At 33.9% G+C, this 18,712-nt stretch overlaps 1 protein-coding gene across 1 annotated transcript; it reads right to left on the reverse strand.

Moving 5' to 3' along the window:
* Positions 1 to 8,260: 8,260 nt before the first annotated feature.
* On the reverse strand, positions 8,261 to 13,789 carry LOC120089915 (probable acyl-activating enzyme 2). Its single transcript, XM_039047358.1, has 2 exons — positions 13,269 to 13,789; positions 8,261 to 9,891 (listed from the first exon to the last, which is right to left on the reverse strand). Exons 1-2 carry the CDS (start codon positions 13,467 to 13,469, stop codon positions 8,482 to 8,484), a joined length of 1,611 nt encoding a protein of 536 aa, XP_038903286.1. The 5' UTR covers positions 13,470 to 13,789; the 3' UTR covers positions 8,261 to 8,481.
* Positions 13,790 to 18,712: the final 4,923 nt, after the last annotated feature.

Consider the following 18,712-nt stretch of genomic DNA (forward strand, 5'->3'; position numbering starts at 1 on the left):
ATTTGTAGAAAATACAAATATATTATGTTTTATATTTTGTTATGTATATATAATGTATAGTGTTCCAATAATTTTTTTTTTCATTTATGAGAGAAACTTACCTTATGTAACGACCCTAGTTTCCTACAACATTCTAGGACACTACTTCATGCATGCATAGACTCCATCGTACAATGTCTTTTAAATCATCAAATCAAAGAGCCAAGATTTTATTTAATAATGCTCAAACAAGCAACGATGGAAAAACATAATTAAAAAATAATGAATAAAACCTAAGCAAAATAAAATAAAATAATTTACTAGGTGGGGTACCCCTAACTTCTACTAAAACAACTGTTTGAAATTAAATAGTCAAATAATAAAATTGATATATATATTTTGCATAACAGTGAAAGACGCTTAACTCCTAAACCAGAATTCAAAACATAATACTATATGCGGAAGCAGTGAAACGTCCTAATGGCCAGGTCACGGATCTCTCTTGTCATGCGCCAGTCTGTCATTACTCTTACCTGAAAAATAGGATGAGAAAAGGGTGAGTATAAAAATGTACTCAATAAGTGGCTCACTACTGGGCCCACTTAGTGACCGATTAGTTTATCCATTAGACAAAAAATGTACAAAGGCATCATAAACATAGACATAGGCATAAGGGGCGAACCTGAAGGCACACTTTCATAAGTAGTGACTCAAAGGTCACAGCATAATTACAAGTGGTGATCCCAAAAAGGACATCGTACATAAACATAGGGTGTGGCCCGAAGGTTCACACATGCGATGTGCATGGCTCAATGGTACACTAACAGTCACTAAAATCTCATATGGACATAACCTTACAAACATACAGTACATAATTAAACATAAGCATACAACAAGGCCATGACTCAACATCAAACTTTAACACCATTCCCCATACTTCAATCAACTGTTTCACAGTCTACTCATAACTCATACATCAGTACTTGCCCATAACTCATACTCATGACTCATACATCACATCAGGCCTTAACACATTATGTCCATGCTTCAACCTTATCACAGTATCCTTTACTCTTTACATCCAAAATCATCACAACAAGAATACTTCAAATTCAACACATCGAATTCAGCACAAAACCCATAAGAGATTTCATCACAGTTTCACATATGAAATAAAAATATCTCACAGCAGGCCTAACAACGTCCTAGGGTAACTAGCAGTAAATCAATTACCTCAGGATAACGCACTGTACCAAAACAAGACCTTATTCCGCTCGAGAACTCCCTTCACCGACACACGTTCTTGAAACCAATAATAAATTAGGTCCAAGAACCCCAAAAGACAGTGAGCTACCAAAAGGGGACCAGAACTTACCCCGAACAGTAGGATCAGGCGAAACCAACCGTGAATCGGCCACAAAAACCGACACTGTTCTGGTGTGGCAACACGAACAAGGGAGCTCTGAGCGCTTGGGTTTCGACTATCGATGTGCGGTGGAAACGGAAGCAGACGGCCCGCGGAAGGGCTCGCGTGGCTGGGAACAAGATGGCCTGGCGTCGGGTCGAGGCGGCGAGCGGTATTGGAAGAGGAGGCGAGCGGCTTCGGCTATGCACCCTGTTCGACGCACCAAGAGAGACGACCGGCGAAGGCTAGTGGCGTCGAAGACGGCGAAAAGGCGACTGTAGGCATGGGGGGGCTTTGGAGGAAAGAAGAAGAAGAAAAGGGAAAAAAAGAAAATCCTTTTTTTTATTCTTTTTGCACGCATCCAATGTCTTTTTAAAAAACCCACTTCTCTTCCTAAAAATAACCAATATTTTCTTCCTTTTTTTTTTTTTAAAACCACAAACAACTTTGGGACGTTAATACTCCTTCCCCCCTTTAATAAACTTCGTCCTTGAATGTTCTAAAATCCCTAGAAGAGCTCTGGATGCAGTGGCCCTTATCTCATCCTCCTCGCTCCCAAGTTGCTTCCTCAAACTGAATGATTCTGCCAATAGGTATCTTCAACCACAGTGGCACTTCCTTGCTCACACAAAACTTTCACCTCCCTGGCCACAACTTTGCACGGCTTCTCCTCGTAAGCTCAAGTTTCTCATTTAATTCAAGGGCTCAAAGTCCACGACAAATTCGATGTGTCCGTTAAAATAACTTCCTCAACATGGAGACATGAAATACATTTGGCCGGCGGAGAGGGACGATGCAAGGCCTAAACGTTAAGCCACAGACTGACCCGCTCCAATAAATTCTCGAATGGCTTTACAAAACGCGGGACTTAGCTTACCCTTATTCCCGAATCGTAAGACACCCTTCATCGGCGCCACTTTCAAAGGAAACACCTTGTCACCTGCGAACTTCCAAATCTTTTTTGCCTGACATCCGCCTAACTTTTCTGTCTACTTTTGTGCTACTAGCATTCTTAAACCCTGATTTTCTGCATGGCTTCATGTCGTCAACTCCACTAAACTCAGTCCCCAACCAGTTTCCTCTCCGCCAACCTCACTCCAGCTAACGGGAGACCTGCAACCGTCTGCCATAAAGAGCTTCAAACGGGTAAGCCAGATAGTTTTTATTATAATAAAGCCAAACTCTGCCAAATGCAAGTGGGAGTCCCAACTCCCTGAGAATTCCAACACAACAAGTGTGCAACTGTCCTCCAATGTCTGATTTAAAACAGTTCTGTTTGCCATCCGATTGGGGTGAAAACGTTGTACTGAAGTTCAAACCGTGACCGCTAAAGCTACCCTGGAGACCTCTTCCAAAAAACTGGAGGTGAAACGAGGGGTTCCCTGCCGGACACAAATCGACACTGGCACACAACCATGTCAACCTTACTAATCGTCCTTCATGTACAATTGGATGCCCACTTACTCACCGCGTACGATGGTGCTTCTAGGACATAATGTGCCGACCTTGGCTGTTTGAGGTTTTTCGGAGTGAGCTACTGATCGTATCTACAGAAGGGACCGACCAAAAGTCCAAGCCAAGAGAGAAAGCAAGCCGCGTCTCGCATCTTGAGAGAGCTCTCTTAGACTGTATGCCCAGAGTTGGGAAATGCAAAGAGCACGTCGTAGGCTAGTAATAAACCCTAGCCAGCTCTCTCATTTCCACTGCTGGCACATCTAAAGGTTGAAACAGCCTGCTACCTTCTGCCTCGGGGCCTTCAATCTGCTGACGACTAACATCTACTGACATATTCAGCTATCTCCTTTTCATATTAGGCCACCAGTAATACCATTTCACATCTTGGTAACATTTTGGTACTAACCTGGGTGCATGAGAATGGAGAGTTATGAGCTTTCTGCAACAGTTCCCGCTTCCTAAGCCATCAATCTACGCTGGGAACGCACAAACCGTCCTTGATAGCAAAAGACCCTTGTCGCTCTGACACAGAAAATTCCACGTTGCCTGACCTGACCCAACCTGACAACACTTCTGAGGCCAAGTCGGGATCACCTTGCATTGCATCAATAATCCCTGCCTCAAGGTTGGTTGCACTGTCAACTGTGCTAGCTCCGAAGTCACTTCCGCCCAACTGCACCGCGCAATCTCTGCTCGTTTCAGGTCTTTACACAACTAAACCTACTTAGTGTCAAGGCGGCCGAATGAGCCTAACCTTTCGACTGAGGGCATCGACTAACCACATTCGCCTTAACTTGGTGGTAGAGGATCTCGCAGTCATATCCCTTTAACCCTACTTGAGGCCTACTGCGGCTACCGTCAATGTTTACTCCTTCTGGGTGAAAGGTAATTTCAGACACTTATGGTCGTGAACACTTGGATCTTTTCCCCATAACAAGTGTGTCTCTATCTTCAGAGCAAAGCACTACCGCTACCAATTCCCAAAAGCCCGTAGGTAGGATAGTTGCGCTCATGGTTCTTCAAAACTGGAAGGGAGGCAATAGGGCGAGCCACCCTACCAATGTTGGCATGAGCACACAAACCTAAACCCTTCTTGGAAGAATCACTGGTAAATCACGAAGTTCCTGTGAGCCGTTTTGGTACGGTGAGAAACGGGGCTGAACCAACCTCTGCTTGGAGGTCCTGAAAAAACTGTCTCAAACCCAAATGCCCTTGGCTTCCAAAAACGAAGCTCCCTTCTTGGTTAGGCTAGGTCAACGGGCATGGCCATGCTGGAGAAATTCTCTACAAACCTACGAAACTAAGTATCCAGGTAATACCCCAAGAAACTAAACGCAACCCACTAAACGTCGTTAGGGCGGGTCCAATTGGTAACGGCTTCAATCTTACCTAGATCCACTAAAAAACCCCGTCCTTTGACACCCGACGTGCCCAAGGAAGGACACCTTTTCATAGGCAGAATCTTCCCCCCCTCGGCACTTAGAAACTTTGCATATAGTTTGTTTTCCCGCAGTGTTTCCTGGACTTTTCTAAGATGTTCCTTCATGCTCTGCCTCTTCTTGGAGTATACAAAATGGTCATCATTATAAAAACGATACAAAGGCGTCTAGGAAAGTCTTGAACACCCAGTTCATCAAATCCATGAATTACTGCTGGATTTGTTCTGAATTGGTCAGACAAAAGACATTACAATGAACTCGTAATTACCCATATCTGGGATCGGAATGCAATCTTCGGAATATCCCTGTCCCTATCCTCAAGCTGATGTGGTAACTTGACCGTAGAGTCATCTTGGAGAATAGGTTAACACCCTGGTAGCTGGTTCAAAACAGGTCATCGATCTAATAAAGGGGTACTTATTCTTAATTGGTCCCATTATTCAACTCCCTGTAATCTATTGCATAAACGTAATGACCCATACCTTTTTCTTCACCAAACAGTACTGGTGCACCCCACGCGAGAAACACTGGGTTCGTAATAAACCCCTTATCAATGTCAGTTCCTCAATGAACCTTTTAAATTCTTTTCAATTCTATCCGGAAGCCATTCTGTACGGAACTTTGGATAATAGAGATAGTGTCTGGCTCCAGTTCAATTGTAAAATCAATCTCCCTTGGCGGAGGCAATCCTCGGGAGTTCTTTTAGGAATTACATCGAGATAATCTCTCCACAACTGGTTTTAGAGGTTAGTGCAACCTCGATTTCCCTTGTGTCAATTACGCTAGCCATATACTTCAGACACCTTGTGCTAACAATCATTGGCCTTAACTGCTGAATCAACCTTAGACAAAACTACTGTTCCGGCCCCTTTGAAACTTAAAGCTGGCTTCTTTTAGGGGGTTAAAATTTCACCTTCTAACGAGAACAATCTAGACCTAGTATGGTTGGCAAGCCAACAATCCATGCCCAGAATTAACATCGAAATCACGCATATATAATACTATCAGAGTCACATCAAGTGGTGCGGCTTGCTATTTCTAACATAACACGCTTTTTATCTTTTCACTAGCTATCATAATTTCTCTCGACGCGTTGTAGACACTGACAAAACATAGCCCAAAGGGCTCCAAAAACTACATGGCATGCTTTCACAAACAATGATGAAATGAAAGAGTGGGATGAGCCGAGTCAAACAATGTTTAAGGCATTTAGTGCCCAAGATTAGGAGTGTACCTGTCACCACTGTTCCGAGTGCTCAGCCTCTCGGACAACTGGTGGCATAAACTCGACCCTACTGCAAGTTGTTCGACTTGAATTACCCTAATGCGAACTCGGGGGCTGACCCCTGTATTTCCGGAACACTACTAGGGCATTGGTTGCCGGTATACGCCTACCTGCTTACATCTGTAGCATGTTTCCGAATGCCAATCAGACAGCGTCCCAAATGACGCTTTCCACAAGACTTGCATACCGGCCTTTCCCTCCAAACTCCTCATGAAGTCGTAGCTGTCATTGGAGCATGCCTACTGGTCTGCTTTGTACCTCTGGACCTTCTGCGGTAGGTTCCGGAGCTTTATGCTCAACCTTCCTCTTCTGACCGGGGGCCGGTTCCTCGTCAGGGAATTTCAGGAAACTCTTTGTCCTGAAGAACAAACCCATGCCTCGGAAGCTGCGGTTGTAGAGGTGGGAGGTTCCAGGGACTTGCACGATGCCTTACACCTCGTCTCAGATTCCTTGTTTACAAAACCTCTCAAACCCCTCTTTTGCTTCGGTAGAACACCAGGTCAGGGAAAAAACAAGACAATTTATGAAACTCCTCTTCATACTCTTCCACTGTCCATGGTTTCTTGCTTCAAGTTTATGAAATCAGCCTGTTGTTGTACCTCACATAAGCAGAGAAGTACTTCTCATTAAAACTACTCCTTGAAACTTGATCCCACGTGGCTTGGCCTCACCCGGCTTCTATCATTCTCTCAGCCGAGCGCCCCAGTGCTTGACATTGTCGATTGAGAAACGAAAGCAGCACATTGGTAGCTTCTTGATCCTTGGACACCTCATTGGTATTGGAAAGATCCCCTCAACCAGTGGACAACCACAATTTTGCAATTGTGGGGTCTTTTAAAGGATCCGTTAAACTTCGGGGGATCGTACTTCTTGGAAAGCTCACAGGTAACCAGCTTCCAAACGAAAGGCTTACCACAGCCCGACTCGTGGCCCTATCCTGATTCTGAACTGGTGGTAACGAGGCGACGAGGATTGGCGCCTACTGTGACTGTACGTGCTAGGTTGATCTCTCGGCCACCATGCCCCTTAGCTGTCCCACCACGATCCTGCATGATTGATGTTTCCAATAGCTGGCAGCCATAACCCGTATATTCTACCTGGGATTTTCTGAGGATGATGGTCCTTAGTGGGGGGTACAGTCGAAGTTCGAGGCCCGTTTCTGGTCTAACTCTCTACCAGGTTGACTCAAAGGGGTCGTGAGATGGCGAAGCCCTGCACGCTTCGGCCTGCAGCCTGGATTCTTGCAAGTCGGGGTCCCGCTCCCCAACTACTTTCCTGCCTCAACCGCCTCTTCCTCTAGTTCGTGGTGCCATACCTGGTGACCACACGCAGCACTTTAATACACACTAGCAGGGTAAACTATCAAACGACAGCACACAAGTAGGATTCCATGTATATATAATTCCTAAAGGTTTTTAAAACAATATACCTGGCGACGACGAAAGATCCATTTGTGGCCATAAGGAACAAATTAGACTCACAACTTTGGGACGTTACACCTTAACCGTCTAGTTAAAATTGTGACCATTTTAGGAATTATATCGCTCACAGTTATATGGAATAATTTCCCTTAGGTGTCTTTTAGTATTACTAAACGGTAAGGAAAGATGGAACAATAAATTGGACCGACTTTTGTTTTTAATAATAGCCCATTAAGTTATTCATATTAAAAATAGGAAAGTTGGTATAATTGTATAATTAAGTGTATTTATTTAAACTATATGGGCAGAAAACATATTAATTAATCATCATTATTATTGAGCCGACCCAACTCTAATGTACTGTTTGGATTTGGATCGAGTCGACCCAACTTTCAATATCAAAGCCCATGGCCTAACCTTTGGGTCTAGCTAATTAGATCAAATTTTGAGTTGGGCTTAGGCCAACTCATTAGATTAGTCCAATAAATATTAATTCTTTAAAAAGATATAGGTATATTTTAGATTTTTTAATGGGATATCATTAAAACTTATATTATTATTTTAAAAATTATTTTGTATTTTAATTTTTTAGATTAAATGATTGATATGATAAAATTTTATGTAATATTTTTTTTTTGAAATTATTAGTTTTTAACATTGTAAAAAAAATTATGTTGACTAAAAACTATAATAGAGGATTTTAAAAAAGAAAAAAAATTATTTACAAAATATAACAAAATTTTAATCTTCTTTAATAAAGGTTGGTCTATCAGTGTATATTAGTGATAGAAACTGATAGATGTCTATCAGTAACCTTTTTTTTTTGCTATTTTTGTAAATAGTTTGACATATTCTCTATCTATGAAAATTTTCCAACCATAATAAAATCAAAATATACTTTTAACAATCATATTTAAAAAGTGTACTTTTTAGCATATAAAATATAATATATATATGAAGGACCAAACCATACATACATTTTTTGTTACCCCAATCATATAAATCTACTAGACTCAAACTGATCCAAATATACTTAGAACGATCTAACTTATTAGTCGATCAGAATTTTAAAAATGGTAATCCATATTCAACCCAATAAATAAATGAGTTGGACTGAGATGAGTTAATTCAACATTTTAACTTTAAGTCGAGTTTGAATTGAGCCTAGATTGAACTTTGGCCTTGAACTCCGCTGAGGAGACTAACTTATTCATCATAAACCTATCTGATTTTACTTTGAAAAAAAAAACTTCAACTGAAACACTGAAATCAAAACTAACAATAAAGAAATGGTATTTTCTTCATTATACTAGGGGGCATTATTGCCAATTTGTTTTTTTACTCAAATTTGACAACATATTTATTGAAAAAGAAATCATCTATCTTCTCTTTCCCCATTTTGCATTCCTCTTTTGTAATGGTAATGGTCAAAAGCATAATAAAGTAATGAAATGGGGTACCTTCTTGCTAGTAAGAAGGAATGCATTAATAGCTCATTTATATTGTATTGTTGGCATTCAATGTCTTTGCCTTCTCCCTCACAACAAACTTTTGTACCTTCCCTATGGAATTCATTGGCAAATCTCCAAATACAATCTTCTTAGGCACCATAAACTCTGGTAAATACATTCGACAAAACTCAACAATCTCATCACCATTCTCTTTTCTCTCGTCCTTCATTTTCACAAACCCACACAACATCCTTTCCTCGACCACTGCTGCCTCTGCAACGTCCGGGTGGCTCATCAACACGCCCTCGACCTCCACCGTGCTCACCACGCCCTCCCCATCGGCCCTCACTACAATATCTTTAGCTCTATCCTTCATTTCAATTCTACCGCTCTTATGTCTAAGCCCAATATCACCAGTCCTATACCAATTATCCCCACTAAAAGCCTCATGAGTTGCTTTCAAATTCTTGTAATAGCCAGACATCAAAGTGTTGCCTCTCAACATTACTTCTCCTAAGGTTTCACCATCTCCCAAAACACTCTCCATTGATATTGGATCTTTCACATCAATCTCTAATGATGTGATCAAATCCTCAAATTGGACGGTTTCTTCTTCAAAATTGGGCTTCCAGGGCCTAATTATGACAGGACCCATTGCTTCAGTCATACCATAACCATAACTTATATTGAAACCCAATTCATTGACTTTGGTCAAAATCTCCTTGATTGGTAATGCACCAGCCACTATGAGATCTACACGTCGCGAAAGACGACGTGACATATAATGATTGGACAACGATTCTGAAATCATTTTCAAAAGAGTGGATGGACCACATAAAAGAGTAACTTTATGAAGTTCAACATTGGTGAATATAGCTTCAGCTGTGACAGTCCTAAGACAAATGTTGCAACCTCCTAGAGCTGCCATGGCCCAAATGAAGCACCAGCCATTGCACCGAAACATGTCAACGGTCCATAAGAACACTGGTGAAGAAGTGGACTTACAAATTCCACTCCGAAAAATGGTTGCTAGAGAATTAAGATAAGCAGCTCTGTGACTATAAATAACGCCCTTATGGAGCCCGGTCGAACCCGAGGTGTAATTAATGGAAATGGGATCGAGTTCGGCATTCGACCTCGGTGTGAAGTCGTTGTCATCACTAAATCTCATTGCGAGAACTCTATTGTAGTCAAAGTATTCCAACCGCGAGGTGTTAGGATTGGTGGAGATGAGGACGAGGGCGGGGAATTTGATGGAATTATTTTCAAGGGATTTGAGGAGAATGGGAAGAAATTGGGAGTCTAGGAAGATGATCTTGGGGTTTAGTTGTTGGAGGAGTAAGGATAATGCGGACGAGTCTAGTTTTGTGTTGAGAGCTGAAATTATGGCTCCGGCCATTGGAACTGCAAAGTGAAGCTCGTAAAGCTCTGGAATATTGGGCGCCATTGCTACAACCTGCATGCATGCATGCTCATCAAAATTAACAAATATTTCATTAAATCTCGTTTTATAATGATTTATTTCTCCTATTTGATTTTTGAAAATCGTACCTATTTCCTCCCGATTTATTTACTGTTAGATTAAAAAATATTTTTAATTTTTGAATTTTCATGAAAATAACAATTTAATTCGTCTTTAAAATTTAATCGGTAAACCATTTAGTCTCCGAATACTTTCAAGTTTATGATAATATAGTCCATGAATTTAATGAGTAATAGTTTAGTCCCCATCATTAAAGTATTAGTATGGTTTAATGAAATTTCTTACCATGTAGATTGATAAACTGATTCGAAATCAAATTTATTTATAAACTATAAGGAATAAGTCAATACATGATAAAAGTTGGTACTTAATTTTGATAAAATTTATCATGAAATGGATTAAATCGCATCAAATTATAAAGTAGAGGGTTGTTACAAAATTGAAAGTATAGGAATTAAGTCGTTACTATCAAAATTTCAACGACTAAATTGTTACTTTCACGTAAGTTTAACTATTTTATTTTTTTAATTAAATTATAAAACTTGACTTAGGTTTTAAAACTATTTTATATAAAAAAAATTACGTTACAAAATGTCGTATTGTCTTAAGGGTTAAGTTATGTTTGGTACATATTTTTCTCGTTGACTAAATAATAAGGTTGCATGCTCCCACACGGCTTTGCCGTTTCTCATGGTATCTTCCTCACACAACCACTATTTCCATTGACCGTTGACTCACATAAAATCAAGTTCTCCCCCTTGATAGCCTCTAATTTTATTTCAATAATAATTAAAATTTATTCCCTTTTACTTTTATAATTTAAATAACCTTTATATTGATGGTTGCAATACAATTTTAGTTGTAGGTCCATATATTTTAATAAATCTTAAAACAGTCGTTACTCAAAAAGACTATGTTTTCTTTTAAGATTTATTGAAGTATTTAGGTTTTGAAAATTTGTTGTTAGTTTTCAATTTTTAGAAAACAAAAACTATAGGTCCCGTTTGATAATTATTTTGTTTCTTGAAAATTAAGCCTATTTTCCCTCCATTCCTTATGATGATTTGCATCTTTCTTAATTACTATGGTTGAATTCTTAGCTGAATTTAAAAAACAATAACAAATTTTAAAAGCTACTTTTTTAATTTTCAAAATTTGGATTAATTTTTAAACCATCAGTAAAAATAGATAACAAAAAGAAAAAAAAAATGGAGGTTGAAGTAGAGTCTATAGGCTTAATTTTAAAAAACAAAAACAAAAAAATCAAATGGTTACTAAATGAAACCGTACATGGGTGGTTATTAGTTTTGGTTTTCTGTTTTTTAAAAATTAAAAACCAAAAAGATGTTTGGTTTTTGTTTTCTGTTTTTAAAAGTTGAAAAAAAAAATTGTTTGATAATTATGTTTTTTATTTTCTATTTAAGAAAACAAAACAAAAAAAAAAAAGCTTTTGATGAGTTTTATAGTTTTGCTTTTTTTTTAATAAAAATAAAATCAAACCATATATAATTAGTTTTCGTTAAAAAAAATCCATATTGATAAAACAAAATCAATAGTTTAAATCCACTGATTAACCACAAATAAAAATGAAGAAAAATAACAATATCAAAATACAAGAAAATAATTTCATTTTTGTAAGAGTCGAATATATGAGAATAAGGAAACGATAAAAACAATTAAATTCAACCCAACAAATTAATTGAAAATTTTGTTGAATTTCCATGCAAATCCATATTTTCCCTCTACAACTATGGTTTGAACCATACTATTTTAACTTTAGACCAAATATTCATGAAGAGTTTTGGTTTTCCAATTTTATTTAAAAAAACAATAATTTTATTCATATTCTTCAACTATTTTAACTTTTAATTTTATGTAATTTATTTTTTAAACAAAGATTAGATCTGAGCAATTTTATAAAATTAAGCTACATAGTATAATTTTGACAATCAATGAAATTTTATATATGGAGTCAACGTTTTCTATCATATTGTATGTAAAGATATTTTGTCACATTTGTAAGATATTTATCATTAAGTATAAAAAACGTGAATAAAATATAAATGCACAAAAAAAAGTGACGAGAAAAAAAAAAGGATTGGAATGACTTTTTTGGTTGCTAAACACTTTATTTTTCAATGAATAAAAGATACTTGCTCGTAAACCTATGAAAATTTAATTTAAACTAACTTTAAAAAAATTGAGATGAAAAATTGTCCCATAAAAAAATATGTTAAACTATTTGCAGAGAAGTCTATCATTGATAAAATTGAAAATTAATAGAAATCTATCCGTGATAAAAGTAAATAAAAATTTAAAATGATTAAATTTTACGATATCGTGTAAATAACTTTTTTTATTTTTTTATTTTTAAAAATCTCTCTAAATATTTTTAATAGTTTAATCTTATTGTTCAATATTTAAAAAAGAGGATAAATTTCTGACAAATAATATTGTTGAGCTAGAAGGGTTAAGAAAAGGTTGTTCAAATTATTTGAAAATTTTGAAAATTTCTTATAAACAGAAAAATCCCAATTGTTATAAAGCGTAAATATTTTTAAATATTTTTTTATATTTAAAAAGGTCATTTTTTTCTAAAAAAATATTTTTTTTAAGAGTAAAGATATTATATGCACTAAAATTTGTTAGGTTTAACAATTTAAATTTAAAGAGTATGGTATAATAATTTCAAATTTAATTTTAAAAATTAAGGATTTATGATAATATTTCACTAATTTAATGTTTGATTCTTTTTATTTTCATCCAAAGACAATTAAAGGAGGTTTGTCCACAAAATATCTCTTCCAATTATTTCTAATCCACATTTAGATTTTAGTTGTCTCTCTTAAAAAACTATTATTTGTCAAATCAAATATAATTCAATTGTCATTTTAGTGTATTAAAAATTATGAAATTTATGATCGAATACCCCTATTCTATTAGTACTAAAAAAATCTTTTCTTTTTCACTTTTTTAGTTATTTTTTTTTTCAAAATTAAAGTGGAGTTAATATTTAATTACATATTTATTTATTTGTAAACTACCCAATTCTTAAATTTCTATACTTTAAAAACGTCTGATATTATACCTATAAATTTTTAATATCATATTCTAATATATTATTAAATAGTAAAAAAAAAAATTCAATGTCAACCTAAACCAAATGCAACTCAATTGATATAAAGTTTATATTTTGGAAGGGAGTTTCAAATTTCCTACTTTTTTTTTTTTTTTTTAGTAACTAAAAACATAAAAAGTTTGAGAGATTATTTACATAACTTCACAATAACAAAATAAATAAATAAAATGAAGAAGGAAAAATAGAGTTAAAAAAAAAGGAGAGAGAGTACCAAATCACCGGGAGAGACGTGGAAGTGATGAACCAAAGCGGAAGCGAGTGTGAGACACCGCCCATAAGTCTCCGACCAAGTGTACACTCGAGCGCCGTAAACCACCGAGGGCCGGCCGCCGTACACGGTGGCGGCTCTTTTCAAGAAGCCGACCGGCGAGAGAGGGGTAAAATTGGCAGGACAGTGGAAAAAGCCCTCCATAACTTAAAAGGAAAATTTTAAAGAAATTAAATGAACGAGGACTAAATCCCCCACCTTGAGAAGAGACTTAATTTATAATTACAGAATGACGAATATGGCCAAATTCTTTTTCTTTTTCGTTTTTTTTTTTGGAAGATTAAGGAATGGCGTCAGAGTTTGATGTCTGAGTCATACGCCATTAAAGAAGAAGATGAAGGAATTTCTCTTCAATTCTTTTTTTTAAAAAAAAAAAAATAGATAAGAAGAAGAAAATGAGAATTCTTTAAAGTTGGATGATCGTGGCCTCAATATTTTTATTTTTGAGGCTAATACATTATTATTCATTGCCTCAACTTGAGTTTTTATACCAAAAAAATGCTAGCAATTACTTTTTAAGGAGAGTTATTATTATTATTATTATTATTGTTTTATTTTTCTATTTTATTTTTCTCATTTATTTGTTAGGGAGGTGATCTTTGTTCATATTTCATAAATTTGTCTCTTTCAACATCTTTTTAATTGTTCCAATGGTTATTTTAATTCGACATTTTTACCATGTGGAATTTGAGTTTGATGTTTGTTTGTTAAGTTTAAAATTGTTTACCATATAATTTCTAAGTTTATTTGTTCGTTGTTTGACTAACAAAAACAACTAATTTAATAACTTGATAAATTATCGATGATGCTTCTAACAATTACCATAGATCATGAGGAGGAGCTTCCATTACTATATATTAAAAGATTAAATTATAAGTTTAATACTCTTTAAATTATCAAGTTTTATCTATTTGATCATGGAGTTTTTAAAAAAATCCAATAGATTCCTCAACTTTCAATTTTTTGTGTAACGAGTTCGGATACGTTCAACTTTTAAAAAAAATCAATTGATTTATTAAATATAAATTTGAATTTTATGTCTAGTGAAATTCAAAAATTCAAAAATTTGTGTTTGGAAGATTTGTAGGTTTTTTTTTAAAAAAAAAAAAAAAAAAAAAAAAAATGAAAGCTTATGTACTACATATGTAATTTTGAAAGTTTAGAGATCAAATAGATACAAACTTCAAAATTCATTAAATTTGTAATTTGACCAATATTAAAATGGTTTTTTTTATTAATAATACAAAGACCAAAATAAATATTTTGAAAGATGGAATTAACTCAAAATAAAATTAAATAATTTTAACCTCTAAAGTAAGTTCAAGAGGATTTTTACTTCATATATTATGAAGCTGAGAGAAATATGAATATATATTGAAGATTTAAAGGTGCAAAACTTGTTTACCAGTTGAAATAGTGGAGGTGGAGTCTTTGGTTAAGAGGGAACATCATGTGCAATTTTTTTTAATACACACTTAAAAATATATATTTTATGTCAATTTAGTTATTTTTACATTGATAAGAAGATTTTGAATTTGATACTTTTTTCTACAAAGGAAAATAAGAATAATAAAACAAATTCAGCTCATACTTGAGATTCCATTGCCATTGACTTGGAGTTTCTTCTTCTTATTTTTTCATTTTTTAGGATAATTTTTTATTTTATTTTGGTTAGTGAGGTTTATATTCGATTTTGGAACCATGCTTCCAAGTTTAGATCAAAACGATAGTAGAAGTTAAAAGTGAGTGGTGAAGATAAATAATTTTGCTCAAATATATGTTTTATTCTCAATATTTTGGTAGCTATTTGTGAGAGTGATTTTTTTTTTTTCACTAAATATCATCCATTTACTAAGTAGTAGTTTTTTTTTTTTTTAAAGGTATTGTAATTAAAAAGTGTGAGATGGGAGAATCAAACCTCAAATCTGGAGGTCGATAGTATGAATCCTATGCCAATTGAGATAAGTTCTTATTGGCTATTAAGTAGTATTATGTCATACTACAATACACACTATTAATGGCAATGTAAATTGAAAAAAGTATTAAATCATAATGAACTAAATTTTAGAAAAAAGAAAAGAAAAGGAAAGAAAACAAACTCTGGCAGAAATGGTAAAAAAAAGTTACACTAATTAAGCCCATATTCCACATATGTTGTTTGCAAAATGATAAAAGAATCCCAACTCATATATAAAAAATGTAAAATATCACAAATGCCCTCATTACTAATATATATTTGATACATTACTTATATACATTTGACACTTGATTCATATATTTGATATACTTGATAATGATGCAATTGATCGTGGTATACTTAGTATACATGTCAATCATGCACTTGTTTTTACTGTTGATAAATTTGATACAATTGATTGATATACTTGATAACGATGCACTTGATTGATAAACTACTGATAAATTAGTCAATCATTCTCTCTTTCACCAACCAATATTATTTCACACCATCTGCCACTACCTACCACTTACCTCCATTGACCGCCGCATGTCTAGTTGCCAATCGTTGGTCGTTGCTCTTCTCTTTTTCTCAATCTTTCTTCCTCCCAACATCTATTTTTAATCAACTCCACATCATCTGCTCCACTGGCCTCCCTACCGCTTACCTCCATCAATCGCTATCCTTTCAGACATCGGTCTTCGCTTTTTTCTCCCTATCTTTCTCTCTCTATTAATTGATTGTTTAGGACAAATATGAAATACAAAATAATTATAAAGTTAAATTTGAAGGTTTTACCATATTTGCAAAATATCAAATATAAGTAACACACCTACCAAATAAATGGTCACCCATTACAATTTCCAAAAAAAAAAAAAATAACTCTATATAGTACTATACTACTAATATATATATATATTATATATTACCGTTATATATTTTAACCAGTAATTTTTAAATGATATTTTGTTAATTTTATATTGTTTTTTCACATTACTTTAATTAATGTTGGGTTCCACTTTAAACCCCTTTTTTTTTGTTTGTGAATTTTTTTAATATGTCAGCCCTACATTTGTGTTGGCGGTGACGAACATGAGGAAGACGATCGAGACAGAAGAGAAAAACAAATTAAATTAATCGGTTAAAATGTCATTTTTCATACTTATACTTTGTGCTGCATTTTATAAGAGACTATACATAAATATATTGAGAAAAAAGTCAATAATAAATTAAGTGTAGAAACTAATTTTAATAGTTATTAAAAATAAAACAAAATTTAGATATTTGAAGGTATAGGACCTAAAATAGAACAAAACTTAAAGTATAGAGACTAAAAATGTTCTTTTTAACTAAACTAATTTTAAATATATATAAAAAAATCTATTCTTATTTCAAACTTAACTTACGGTAGAAAATAGAATTTGTCAATGGTATAATAACAACACTAATAATTTTATCATAAGCATAACCGTTTAATTGATATAAAAGGTGAGAGGTGAGAGGTGGGAGGTTAGAATCTCTCCACTCTAAATTATTCTATTAAAAAAGAAAAACATAAAAATAAATTGTTGGTATGACGTCAACTCAAGAAGATGAGAGATAAGGATCAAAAGCCAACGTATATCTAAAATAAAATTAAAAGTTTAACATGTGGACGACCATTTATACCATATCTTATGTACTTTGGGTCATTTTTTTAATTGGAGTGTACATATGGTCACTAACACTAACATGGATAGGTCACTATGGGAACTAAGGGGGCCATGGCCTCCAAATTTTTCAAAAGTTTTGATTTTTAATTCATTAATTTTTTTAGCTTTAGTCATTTTTTATGATAATTCTACACTTTAATTTTATCATTACTTTTATAATTTTAGTAATACTCATATTACTAAAATCCCAAATCAAATATTAGCTGTGTCTAATATATTCTTGACCCTTAAAAATGTTTTATAAATCGGGACCTAATTAGACACAAAATCAATTTTTTAAAACAAAAAAGTATAGTTTTTAATTTTTTTTTTTTTTTTTTTTTGAAATTTGGCTAAAAATTTAGCTATCATATCAAAGAAAAATACAAGTCATTGTAAGAAAATGAGGAGAAATAGGTTTAATTATTTTTAAAAAAAGATCGAAATGATTATCAAATAAGTCTTTAGTAAACATTCCTTAAACAAAACAATATAATAACTTGAAAGTTTAATTATAAGATCTATTAAACATTTTTCAAAGTTTAATAATATCGACACAACTCTTAAAAGTGCAGAAACAAAGTTTGTCATTTAGACTTTTATTGTTTTAATATTTAAATATAATATTTTAAAGTTGAATATTATAACCATGATCTTTATATCAAGTTAAAAAAAAAGTTAAATATCATCTTGGCCTTAGGGAAGAGGAGCTCAAATCAGGCCTAAATCAATGTGTTTGGCTAAGGCTAAACCTAACCAAGTAATTAATGGAACATGTCTTGTGTATGTTATGACCTAAAGCATCATCCTAAGACCAAAAAGGGGCTAGAGAAAGTTGTTCGACGGCCAAGGACAAGATTGATGTTAGGAGTGAAAAAAAAAAAATCTATATCTATTAGAGAAGGGAATGATCATGGATATATAAATAAGGACAATTATCTCCATCGATATGAGGCCTATTGGGGTGGTTTCAAAATTAAAGTCACGAAAATTTATGAAAGTGGACAATATCATATCATTGTAGAGATATTTAAGTATATCATTATAGCTCAAATTTACTATTGCTATCACATGAATGCTAGATATATTTTACCTCTTCTAAATTTGACATCAACAAATGTTCAGCATGTGAACAAAAATTAACATATCATGTTGTTTGGTGTGAGTGCAAATTAAAGTGAAGTGTGAAAAACGACCCTTCTTTTTCTCCATGTGAAAAGTCCATCCCTATTATTAATTATCTAGACTTGACTCCAAAAAGATGTCAACACAAATTAGAGATTTTCTTTTCTTACATGTTAAATTGTCTATGGAAAAAAAAAAAAAAAAAAAAAAAAAAAAAAAAGAAGAAAGAAAAAATCTATTTTCAAATACACGTAAAAAATATAACATAATGACTTGAAAATTAGACACCCTTCAAATAAATTTTAGTTATCTTGAATTCTATTAAGTGTCAACAATATGATCATTTTTCATTGTATTAAAATATTATGTTAAAAATAATATGCAAGAAATTTTAACATATTTCGATTTTTTTTTTGTTGTATTTATTTAAAATATTAAGTAGCATAAAGAATAAATTGTATCTTTTTCAATTATCAATGATTTTAGTTAAAAGTCGAAACATGTCACATACACAAATTAGACGTATGTTTTACGTGTCCATCACTTTAATTATGTCAAATACATTACACTCAAAAGATTTAAAATTTAATATTTTTCGAGGAAAAATTATCCAT

The sequence above is a fragment of the Benincasa hispida genome, chromosome 11, assembly GCF_009727055.1.
Source record: "Benincasa hispida cultivar B227 chromosome 11, ASM972705v1, whole genome shotgun sequence".
Classification (NCBI taxonomy): domain Eukaryota; kingdom Viridiplantae; phylum Streptophyta; class Magnoliopsida; order Cucurbitales; family Cucurbitaceae; genus Benincasa; species Benincasa hispida.

Coding starts and splice junctions, on each gene's coding strand:
- LOC120089915 (XM_039047358.1), bottom strand. CDS start 13,469: ATGGAGGGCTTTTTCCACTGTCCTGCCAATTTTACCCCTCTCTCGCCG. Junction 9,892..13,268: donor ACGTCTCTCCCGGTGATTTG/GTACTCTCTCTC, acceptor GCATGCATGCAG/GTTGTAGCAATGGCGCCCAA.